The 12,666-nt window shown below is 39.2% G+C and overlaps 1 protein-coding gene across 5 annotated transcripts in view; it reads left to right on the top strand.

The window, feature by feature from the left end:
- The first annotated feature begins 6,351 nt into the window (after positions 1 to 6,351).
- Positions 6,352 to 12,666, top strand: part of MED1 (mediator complex subunit 1) — a 28,905-nt gene continuing 22,590 nt past the window's right edge. For 3 of the 5 annotated variants that reach the window (XM_036034410.1, XM_036034412.1, XM_036034411.1), the window contains exons 1-2: positions 6,353 to 6,595; positions 8,790 to 8,896. In XM_036034410.1, the coding sequence (XP_035890303.1) occupies positions 6,571 to 6,595; positions 8,790 to 8,896 (132 nt within the window). In that variant the 5' untranslated portion in view covers positions 6,353 to 6,570. Of the gene's footprint in view, positions 6,596 to 8,789; positions 8,897 to 12,666 lie in introns of all 5 variants that reach the window. The other 2 variants (XM_028521015.2, XM_028521016.2) reach the window with 2 other exon arrangements.

Raw genomic sequence — 12,666 nt, 5'->3', positions numbered from 1 at the left:
TAAAACTACCTTGGGACCTCTCATCTCTGAATGGAGCACTTCAAGCCGTAGAACCCTTGGGTTCGGCAAGAGAATGAAAATAAAGTCTACAGGACACGGCAAATGTAGAGACGTTTCTTCTCAAGTCCCTAAATATTAACAACGCTTACACCTACATAGCGTAAAATACGTGCATTATCTCTAATTTTCATACTACCCTGCAAAACAAGATAGTCTCATTCCTATTCTACAGATAAGGAAACCTAGACTCAGAGGAGTTAAATAAGTTACTCAAGTTAATAAAGTTAGTACAGCAAGTGCTAAAGATGAGATTCACATTCATGTCTGACACTAACGCACAAGCTCTTTTCATCGTGGGGCACTCTTTCCAACTGGCTTAAAATCTAAGAACCTGAAAGGTCATCACCCCTTGGGATCATCTGTGGCTCTCCTGGAGTTATTGAGCCTTATATCTTCACACAGAAGATTATAACTCTGAACAAGAAAAGTATACTATTTATGCACAAGAAAAATAGCATCTTACACTGCCTCTTATTTTTTTACCTTTTGAAACGCCTTTGCACACATTAACTCATTCCATCTTCACAGCAACTCTCTGAAATAGGGTTGTGTATGATAGGAAACTAAGGCACAGAAAAGTTGTGACTTTTCCAAGCTTATTCATTCTTTTCTTCAACAAATTTACCTGTGAGATTTTGAGGCCTTTCTCTGTGTAACAGTGCCCACTAAGGGCCCTTAAAGAAGATGTAGACGATATATTCATACCAAAGATACATCATGAGAATGATACAGAGCACTGCCTGGGTTCAAAAGGTGGTTGGGAGTATTATGAGAAAACTTTATAAGGAGCAGTTGAGTTGGGCCAAGAATAGATAGGATGTGTATAGACCAGAAAATTAGGAGACAGAAAACATTCTAAATTAAGAGAAAATAATTCACTCTCAAAAATCACTCCCTGAAAATGGTCTTTTTAAAAGCTTTTGGTTACATGGGTACGAAAAAAAAGTTTTTACTTTAAATGTTTGACTCCATAAATCTTCATTACAAATGAACAGAACCAAACTTTTCATGACAACTCTTTTAAAAAAGATTTTATTTATTTATTTTTAGAGAGAGGGAAAGGGATGGAGAAAAAGAGGGAGAGAAACATCAATGTGTGGTTGCCTCTTGTGCGCCCCCCTACTGGGGACCTGGCCCACAACCCAGACATGTGCCCTGATTGGGAATTGAACTGGTGACCCTTATGGTTCATAGGCTGGCGCTCAATCCACTGAGCCACACCAGCCAGGGCTGGTGACAACTTTTTAATCATCTGTGGAAATAGTCAAACTAATGCTACCAAGAAAAAAGAAAGAGAAAAACCAGGATAGAAGTAAGTACTGGAACGCAGGTGTGGTAAATTTCCATAATTACTGCACGAGGGCCTGGATGTAAAGGCCTCCGCCAGTGTCTTACATGATGGCAGATGGCTTCAGGTTTAATGGGCCAATTAGATGAAGTGATTGGCCTATCTTATTAAACACTGGCATGAGCTCAGCAAAATTACTCTGATTTGTTTTCTTGTAAGATCAAGTTTATGACCCAGATACACCGACGCCCACAGTAAGATGGAAAAGTGGGGATGGCAAAAAGAATTATGGCAATGTGTCAAATAAAATCTTGAGAAATAAAATTTGTCATCAAAATTAACCAGCATTAATTGTACTTATACCTATTAATTATGTTTCTTACCTATTGAAACAGACTACAGACCCCTAATAAATGAATGAATAAATGAGGCTTTTTACTGAATCTGTATATGCTATATTTTTATATCACCTTTCAATTTTCTGCAGAATTCATTTAAGCCTGTCAATAAATATCAGCTGAAACAATAAACAACCTGGTGCAGTGGCCAGGAAGGGTATTACTATATTCATTTACTAAAAGATAAAACCAACACTTAGAGGGAGTTGGAGCATCTTTACACTAAGTGTAGTTAGTTCTAGGGACAGGGACAGCTCTTTCTTTAATCCTAGGCCAGCATTCTTTTGATTACACTGTCTGGTTTTGGTGGAAAAAAATTCTATTCTAGGAAATATCAGATTGTGTCCAACTTTTAAAACACAAAATCTACTCTCACCTGCATGCTTTGACCCCAAAACTGGGGAGAATAGTGTTTTTGTAAAATAAGGACTGTTTCACTCTACTGAAAAACAAAGAAATTCCAAGACTGCATGGTTTAGTTTATTTGCATGACCCCCCAGGGCAGGGAGTCAGGGCAAATCAATAAACCCCAAGATCAGTCAAGTGATAATTATACTTTCCCTCTAAATTCCCAAAGCAGCTCAGAAAGTTTCTGTTTAAGCTGTATACAAAGAAACTATTTAACTAAAGTTACAATAATTTATTATCCCTCACTTATAATATGCCTATTTCCCCTTCTTTTTAAAATATTTTATTTATTTATAGAGAGAAGAAAGAAAGGGAGAGAAACATCAATGTGTGGTTGCTTCTTGCACACCCCCTACTGGGGACCTAGCCCACAACCCAGGCATGTGCCCTGACTGGGAATCGAACCGACAACCCTTTGGTTCACAGGCCAGCACTCAATCCACTGAGCCACACAAGCCAGGGCCATTGTCCCCTTCTTGCCATATGAAAAGATTATTCCTATCTGCATATTGAACACTTTTCTGGTTTAATGACATGTCTTAACTATCTTCTTGAGTACAAAATTTTGACAATGTTATTTCATTTGCATTTTTAGATGAGATATTATAACTTATTCTACTCTGTGACCAAAATTTGGCAAAGTTTACTGTATTTTTAAGCTTTATAAGGTTTAAAATTTTCTACCTATAATTAGTACAGACATTATTGTTTATCTGTACAGAGAACTTCCATGAGGAATCATAGCTGTGTATCTAACATTGATACTTTAGGCGTAATAATAAAGTAAACATTTTTTGAGTACTTAGGATTATTGTGACCAATTGTATTTGGAAAAGTCTAAATCAAATGAACCTAGTCCTGGCCAGGTAGCTCAGTTGGTTGGAGTGTTGTCTCCATACACCAATGTTGCAGGTTCTATTCCTGGTCAGGGTACATATGAGAATCAACCAATGAATACATAAATAAGTGGAACAGCAAATCAATATTTCTCTCTCTCTCTCTCAAATCAATAAACAAAAAATTACAAAAAAATAAATCATCAATTCCCAGTCAGGACACATGCCTGGGTTGCAGGCCGCGGCCCCCAGCAACCGCACATTGATGTTTCTCTCTCTCTCTTTTTCTCCCTCCCTTCCCTCTCTAAAAATGAATAAATAAAATCTTTATAAAAAAATAAAATAAATAAATCAGATGAGCCTATCAAACACTGGGTCTGTGTTTTCATGTTTATATTATCAGTTCCTAATATACAAATATTAGGTCTCCATAGGTGCTTGTTGAATGACAAGCACTTTGACAACAGGAAGGGAACATAAAATATGAATTGTTGTCAGTCTCCCTCCTGGGAGCAGGCCCATGCCTTTCTTCCCTCTCAGGTGTTCATTTCCTGAACTCTTAGGGTCTCCACATGACTTGCAACAAGGGGAGCAATGGGCAGCAGCAGCTCCACCTGGGCTAATCCCTAGAACCTGTCTCCAAGGCTCCTTTTCTCTGACTTCCAGTGGGCCAAAGCAGTCCCACCTAGGCTCTCTCCTCCTGCTTCTTCTACCCTAAGCTCTTCCTTGTTGCACTGTCCCCAGCTTTCATAAACACACTCTCAAAATAAAAAATATATATGAATTATCTTTGAAAGTTCTCATTTGGATACATGCTCTCTATACTTCATAAATTTTAAGATTGCTAGATTCATATTATATAATATTCAGAACATACTTATACTTTATACTAAAAAATATTTGTTGACTGAGTGTTCTGTATTTTATCTGGCAACCCTACCAAATTATCCCAACAATATGCACTGAGTCTCTGACATGAGAGCCAGGGGCTGGGCTAGGCAATGTCACTACACAGTAATGAAAGAAAGACCCAGGACACCTGCCTAGAGTTGATAGTCTAGCAGGGAAGACAGGCACTGAACAAATCATCATGGACTTAGTTAATTTTAATATTGAAAATGTTATCAGATAGACAATAATGTACCCCGGCTGGTTTGGCTTAGTGGATTGAGTGCTGGCCTGTGAACTAAAAGGTTGCAGGTTCGATTCCCAGTCAGGGCACATGCCTGGGTTGCAGGTCAGGTTCCCAGTTGGACGTATTTCTTGCACATCACTGATGTATTTCTTGCACATCAATGTTTCTCTCTCTTTTTCCATCCCTTCACCTTTCTCTAAAAATAAATAAATAAAATCTTTAAAAAAAGAGATAACAGAAGCTCTGATCAAATCAGAGGTTAGAGAAGGCTTGCTCCTTTTCTTTAGTCCACAGGATGTTGAAATCAGAATGAGAGGGCCTTAGCGAAGTAAAGGGAGTGGGTAGAGAAAAGCCTCCTACAAGTTAAAATAATCTTTTCAAGGAACTTGGGGGAGAAAGGAGTATAGGAATTTTCTACACTGAAGAGAAAGCCAGTGTGGCTCGGCACTGGCAAGGGTAAAAGAACTGGATCTAGAAGGCTTGGTAGGCCCAGTAAAAGACTTGACTACTAGACCCAGGTACAGTGCTAGATAGTGGGGATTCAAAAATGAGGGGCAATTCCCACTCCAAAAACTCACTTTGTGACTCAAAGGAATGAATATAAGGGGAATAGAGAAGAAATAAAGTTTGAAATTTACTTTCAAGGAGCATGGCTAAAGATAACTTTGCGGCAATAAACATGTTTCCAGACATTTCCAAAGGCTTGTTCTTGTTAAATTTATGCTGCTATGCCTGCTCACCTGAACTGCATTTACTGAAGCCTTGTGAACTGCATTTTGGAAGTGTGGGGAAAGTCTGAGACATTGGAACCAGCAGAAATTCATTGCTTAAGATCCTTACTGCAAACCAGGTAAAATCAAACTTTTCACCGTTTATTTTCAAGAATGTGAATGGATAGAAAAAGAACGTTAAAAACAAGTAGCCTTAATTATGTTAAGAAGTTTCACCCAGGTGCAGCTCAACGGATTGAGTGTGGGCTGCGAACCAAAGAGTCGTGGGTTCCATTCCCAGTCACGGCTCATGCCTGGGTTGCAGGCCAGATTCCCAGTAGGGGGCACACGAGTACAACCACACACTGATATTTCTCCCCCTCTTTCTCCCCTACTTCCCCTCTGTCTAAAAAGAAATAAATAAAATCTTAAAAACAAACAAACAAACAAAAAACTTGTGGAAAAAAAAAGAAGTTTCACCCAATGCTAGGTAGCACTGTTGTACTTTTGCCTGGCTCTCAAGCAGTTCTGTTAGTCGTGAGCTAACATCTTGGTATTACTCCAAATTTCACTTTGTGAGGATTTACTGATACAAGAGATATGACTACATGTTCCTTGCAACTACAAGCTAAACTGCTTATTTTCACTATGATTACAAAAAGGGACACAATCAGTTGAACGCCTTTGGGACCCTTTTAGTCCAAAACTTTCCAGATTTTCAAAAATATTGTAATTGCTCAAGAAATATTTCTTTAAAAAAAAGAAAATGGAAATTAAGTTTTCTGGTTTGGCTTGTAACGTCGTGTTTCAAAGAACCAATATCTTTTTTATTGCATAATTATTCCATCTAGTATCTCAAGAAAGCATATTATATTTAATAAGATATTGCTGATACCAATATTTTTCAAAAACCTAGTGTTTCAGGAAAGAGAACCAGGGATTTTATTTTTTAAATTTAATCTTTATTGTATTATTTTCTCCATTATCATTGAGTCTCCTTATACCCCCCCCAGCAATCACCACACTTGTCCAAGTCCATGAGCCCTTTTTCCTCAATACCTCCACTCCCTAACCCCACCACCACTCCCAGGCCCCCTTCCACCTAGCTGTCATGACAGATGATAGCTGTCATTTATCTAGTAGTCTGTCCCTATTTTCCTTGTTAGCTCTGTTTGTTCATTAGATTCCACATAGAAGTAAAATCGTATGCTATTTCTCTTTCTCTGACTGACTTATCTCACTTAGCATAATGTTCTCCAGGTGCCTGGTGTGGCTCAGTGGATTGAATGCTGGCCTGCAAACCATAGAGTTCTCCAGGTCCACCCACACGAAATATCAGTCTCAAGAACAACAGACGACTGTCACCTGCTAACCACCATACCTACCGGCTGTAAGTCTGAGACCAGCGAAACCTAAGGAGAGGCTGGGTTGGTAAAATCTCGCGAGAAGAATAGCAGTAACCCTTTCTCGCGATAGTTTGGCACACCTCGCTTTCCCTCTCTCGGAGGATCACTGTTAATCTCGCGATCTTTGGGAAGTTCCGTTGGGGAAGATGGCGGCGGCCGGGAGCACCCTTCTCTTTTTGCCGCCAGGGACTTCAGACTGAACCTTCCTGGGAAGAGTGGGGAGTGCTGGTGCCCTGCGTCCTGGGAGCCCGAACTAACTTGATTCCCCCGTTAGTGGTGGGGGACGGCTTATCCTCTTGTGTAGGACTCAGGCCTTCCCCACTGTCAGTATGAAGGCTCAGGGGGAAACCGAGGGTGAGTAACTGAGGGGAAAAGCAGGGGGGCGCGACACGGCTGGGGGGAAGCAGTCTGTGAGAGGAGCTGGGGTCGGATCCGTTCTCGAAGGCCACTTTCCCGGAGACGTAGAGTCCAGGAGGCGGGGTTTGTGTGAGTTTTAGATTTTGATTGCCTTCCCTGGTGGTGGAGATCTCCGACTTGGGGGTGATGGGGGCTCCCAACTTCCGTGAAGGTTTCCTGCTTAGATAGGGGCAGTTATTGGTCCTCAGAGCATTTTATCCTAAAATTATGGAAGACCAGGCGAGTGAATATAAAATCATTCTTACACATCGTTCTAGAGGAGACGTCTGAATGACATAAGAACAATAATACAGAGCTGTTCATCCAAGTACTGGAGGGTGTTTTTGCGTGAGTGAAATGATTAGGTCCTTATGGTATTAAAAGCCAGCGGTTCCCTAGAACGTCACCGTGTTCAGATCTTGTACTATTGTATATTTTAAAAAATGCGTTCGGTTTTCAGCTTTTCAGTGGCTGGACTAACTTAGAGCTGAAAACAACTTTTCTGTGGAACCTTACTTTGATTCTGTCAAGTTCTACACTGCAGTTTAAATGCTTCCACAGTATTTTGGACAGTTCTGTTACTAATACAGCTCATTGTATTACTTTTTTCTTTTCTACTTTATTCTGAACTTTGTAGATCAGGGACCTTGCCTTACTCATCATTGTACATTCCCTGGGATATGAATGATTGCTCAAAAAATGTTTGATTTGAGCATTCATATAAAGATACTTGTCATCAGCCTTCACAAGGAAAAGAGGAGGGATATGTTTTGAAGTGGAGAAAGAAGAAAGATTTGCTCCTTGGGTGCTGAGGAATGACAGATGTAAAACGAGGCAGGAATTTTGTCTAGTTTGCTCACTGCCAAATCCTCCTGAATGTAAACTAGTGCTTGACTGAATGAGTCTTGAAAATGGGAATTCCCAGAAATGTGTCCAGAACTGTAAACTGGCTGAAATAGAACCATTTATCCAAAAGATGAGGGCATTGGAGGAAGGAGTTTGGATCTGGGTTTAGAAGATGTCACTGCCTCAAGTCTGATTGCCGATGTTCTATTTATTTTTTCAGTAACACCTTTTCTGTAGTGTTCCTGCAACTAATTAACTTTCCCCTTTTAAATTTCAGTAATGTGTGTCTTTTTTGGTTTGTTTTCAATAAAATAAAGTTTATTTAGAAAGTTACAGATGTAGTAGAAGTCAGCCAGCTGGACTTCCTAGACTCAGGAAACAAGTTACAGAGGCAAAAGAAGGGCCCTGGGAGCTTAGGAGAGAGAAAAGCAAAAGTAACACACCTGAGGGGAAGAAGAAGGGGAAGGGAAATCTCCCTGGAGGAAGAGCATGCTGTATCTTTGTTTTGAAGAGCATATATCATTTTGCTTTGTGTGATGGTTATTTCAGTGTTAACTTACCCACATCCTTCACAGAGGTCATCCTGTGATTTTGCGTTGCGCATTGTGTTTTTGCATTGTCAGTGGTCTCGAGCACAGGTCCTTGCTGATACTAAGCAGTACAGGAGTTAGAGGGGGGTTTAAGGGTGGAGGAGGTTCGTTTACATACTTAGTTCTGGAGCCAGTCTTGTCTACCTTTCTCTTACTGTTGCTGGAAACTCATCCTTTAGATATTGACATCTTCTCTGTCTATATAGTTTTAGTTTGGATTCAAATAGAAATATGAATGACAAAGCCTGTTTTCTTGATAATACCTATAAATTGATCTCTTAAAATTATGAAAAAAGATTAAGAAGGTCTATATTTTCAAATTGAAAATCAACTTTTCTTACTAGGCCATGTTCAAGTGTACACTCTACATATATTGTCAAGGGATTTCATATATATATATATATATATATATATATATGAATGAAATGGTCTTATAACTAAATTATAGTCCTGATCCTGAAACATGATTAGAGGTGGTTCTTTTTTGGTTCTCATTAAAAGGCCAAATAGAAAGTAGTCCTATTCTGTGGTGTTTATTAGATTAGACCCATAATTTGTGTGTCTTCCTGTCATTAAAAATAAATTCTTTATATGTTTTGAAGTGAATGAGATTGAAAAATATTTTAACTGGGTTCTTGATGTATGGGGGTTTTGTTTAGAAGGAAAACTCTAAGGTCTTAAGAGTTTCTAACAATGTCTTCTGATTTATATCGTAGAGTCGGAAAAGCTGAGTAAGATGAGTTCTCTGTTGGAACGCCTCCATGCAAAATTTAACCAAAATAGACCTTGGAGTGAAACCATTAAGCTTGTGCGTCAAGTCATGGTGAGGATTGTTGTGTGTGCTTGGATAATTATTTAATAAGCAAAGCTCCCTGTGTCGAAGTTTTCAAACTAGCTATTATAATGTGTCTTTGGTTTTTATTATTTTTTTAAGATTTTATTTATTTATTTTTAGAGAGAGGGGAAGGAAGGGAGAAAGAGAGGGAGAGAAACATCGATGGATGCGTGAGAGATACATCGATCTTGCAGGTCCCCAACTGGGAACTTGGTCTGCAACACAGGCATGTGCCCTGACCCCTCATTGAGAATTGAACCCCAGTGACCTTTCGGTTCATAGGCTGGCACTCAATCCATTGAGCCACATCAGCCAGGGTTGTCTTTAGTGTTATTTATCATAAAGTTGATAGCTACCATTTACTCAGGTGTTTTAAGAGTCTACCTAAGAAGGAGGTAGATTAATAAAATTGTGTTAATCATAAGTTATAGTATACTGGGGTACTTTAGGCAAAGGTGCTAAGAAAAACACCAATAAGAGACACACATGATAGACTGGAATAGAGACATTTATTCTTCACTTTCTGTCAAACTCTTTGATACTAATGTGATAGTAGTACTTTCATTGTACCTATACTAGGAGTTGAGTTTGCAGTTCATTTTTTTTAAAGATTTTATTTATTTATTTTTAGACAGAGAGGAAGGTAGGGAGAAAGAGAGGTAAAAAAACATGATTGGTTGCCTCTCACACACCCGCAGTTGGGGACTGGCTTCCCCTGACAGGTTATCAAACTGGCACTGAGCCACACCAGCCAGGGCTGCAATTAATTCTTAATTTACCTGTTTACTCCATCAACCTTTTTATCTGTAATACTACTACTCCTTCCTGAGTCATTCACCCATAAGTCAAGCCCTTAGTTAAGTGGAAGACAGGGAGGGTAGGGGACTGGATGTTAAAACTTCATCCATGTGATTTCAGTGGTGGTCAAGTGATATAGGAAAACTTCTGTGCTTTCGTACTGTTGTTTCCAGTTCACCTGAGCAATGGTTAAATGGGTGTGTTTACTTGGTGATAATTAATGGATCTCTTTGGACTCTTGTATCTTTCTGTATGTATGTTTTACTTCAGTGAAAGTACCCTCTCCTCCCCCCAAATCTTACCTGGGTCCAGAGTAAGCTCAGTTTAGTAGATTTATTAGTATTTAAAATAATCATATCAGGATAACACTATCAGAAGAACTGACGTTGCTGTTAAAAGACCTGTATTTTTGGCTGCTTAGCTCAGTTGGCCAGAGCGTCATCTCAGTGCACCAAAGTTGTGGGTTTTATCCCGGGGACAAACTCAGGACAAGAAGCAACCAATGAATGCCTAAATAAGGGGAACAAAAAACTGATGTTTCTCTCTCTCTATCCCTCCCCCTGCCCCTGCTTTCCCCTTTTTCTCTAAAATTAATCAAAATTAAAAAAGCAAAGCAAAACTCTGTATTTTAGGCTTGACACCAGTGCTTGCTACTTATATGACCTTGGGCAAATTATTTAATATCTCTGAGTTTCAGTTTTCTCATTTGGAAAGTAGAAGTGCACAATACCAGTTTGCTTTTCCACATACATTAAATGCTTCATTAATGTTAATTGGTCCTTGGAAACTGCAACTTTAAGCGAAATGACATATAGCAAAACCAGTATTACAGAAGGCTGATGTACGCAAGAGTTAAGTTCCTAGGGCATAGTTCTGGTCACAAAACCATCACCAAACTTCTAAATAAAGACACAAAACACTTCTAATATTAAACACTGAAATAAATGTGAGCCATACATACATTTAAGAAATAGTAATAAAAACAAGAAAATTATTTTCCAGCCTGCTTATTCTAGTTCAGGGTCTTGGATGGCCAGAGCCTATCTTCGAAGCTCAGGGTGCAAAGTAGGAACCCACAGTGGACAGCATGCCATTCATTCCATTGTGGGTGTACTCACACACACAGTCATACTCACCCAGAATGGGACAGTTTAGATGGGCAGTTAATCTAATGTGCATGTCTTTGGGACATCGAAGAAAACTGGGGTACCCAGAAAAAACCCACATGAACATGGGTAGAATGTGTAAACTCCACACAGGCAGTGGCCTCAGCCAGGAATCAACTTCTGTTTTCTCATCAACGTTATGAGACGAAGTTATTCAAGGGCCTGCTGTAGTTCTGTGGTAAGAATCAAATCAGATAATAGATATTAAAGTGTTGCATTGCTAAAATATTTCTGTAACGGTAAATTCTACAAATGTATGTACATTTTGTGGCTCAGGGTTATGCACATAAAAGGTATTAAAATGTTTTATTTTTAAAAAAAGATTTTATTATTTATTTTTAGACAGATGGGAAGGGAGGGAGAAAGAAAGGGAGAGAAACACCAATGCGTGGTTGCCTCTCATGTGCCTCTTACTGGAGTCCTGGCCCACAACCCAGGCATGTGTCCTGACTGGGAATTTAACTGGCGACCCTTTGGTTCACAGGTTGGCACTCAATCCACTGAGCTACACCAGCCAGGGCAAAAAAAAAAATGTTTTAAATAAAAGAAGGGCAATTTTTACAGTCTGGGAATTCAGAGGTTGTCATTTTTATACTACAGGGCAACCATATTCTAGCTTGAAATGTGTTCTGTATAATTGATATTGTCATTAGAGAGACATCATGACAGGACTTTTAGGTGGCTACTAAGAACTGCTTTTTGGGGTACCAGTGCCTTGGTTTGGTCACCAAAACTCCCATTGTCTACTTTTTACTTTTGCTGATTCAAAAATGTAACTTTATTGGGATGTCAGTACTTCGAATTGTTTTCAACAACTGACATATTAACATATCTCAGTAGATTAACAGGTAAGTCAGAATAGCAATTTATTTAAAACAGAGGGTCTGTCTTTTCAGTTACCAAAATACTGGTAATTCATTGTCCAGAGCACCCCCTTGTCTATTCAGGGTACAGAGGAAGCCAGATTATTAATTAATCAGATGTTTGTTTTGTAAGGTTGGAATTAGAGCAAAGGGAGATGGATTTAGAGCATGGAAAAACCTGAAAAACTATCCTTGTATCATAAAACTTCACATTTCTGGGGATTGGAATGTTGTGCAGAGAAAAGCTCTTCCCTGGCTAGGGTCAGAAAAACCATGCTGTTATTTTTTCGCTCTTTACGAATCCCTTTTCTGGACTACATAATCTGTTTCTGAGAGTCAGTCTGCTGTGACTATGGTGAAATCATATTTCTTAGATTACATACAAATCATCTGATTAGATTTGGGGATTGCCAAATTTTGTGAGTTACCCCATTTAACTGAGTAAATCTTATCGTGTAGTTACTTCTAAAGGAGGCTAATCTCATTTGTTACATTTTGATTCTTCCTAATTCCCCTCCCCCTGAAGGTTATCTTATTTTTTTTAAAGATTTTATTTATTTATTTTTAGAGGAGAAGGGAAGGAGAGAGACAGGGAAAGAAACATCAACGTGTGGTTGTCTCTCATGCACCCCACTCTGGGGACCTGGCCAGCAACCCAGGATGTGCCCCGCCTGGAAATCGAATCTGGGAATCAAATCAGCAGCCCTTTGGTTCGAAGGCCAGCACTCAATCTGCTGAGCCACACCAGCCAGGACAGTTGTGGGAATGAATACTTTTCCTACCTTCATCGATATGGATATGGATGTATCCATGTATTGTATGAACTTTCCTCCTTTGGTTGTATGGACAGAGTAACAGAAAAAGTATATTTAAAAAAAGTTTATAGACTGATCAAAAGTATTTACATATTATAGGATATAGTTTATAGACT

The sequence above is a fragment of the Phyllostomus discolor genome, chromosome 8 (genome assembly GCF_004126475.2).
Source record: "Phyllostomus discolor isolate MPI-MPIP mPhyDis1 chromosome 8, mPhyDis1.pri.v3, whole genome shotgun sequence".
Taxonomy (NCBI): domain Eukaryota; kingdom Metazoa; phylum Chordata; class Mammalia; order Chiroptera; family Phyllostomidae; genus Phyllostomus; species Phyllostomus discolor.
Note: the sequence above shows the minus strand (reverse complement) of the source record. Positions and strands in the feature narration are given on the sequence as shown.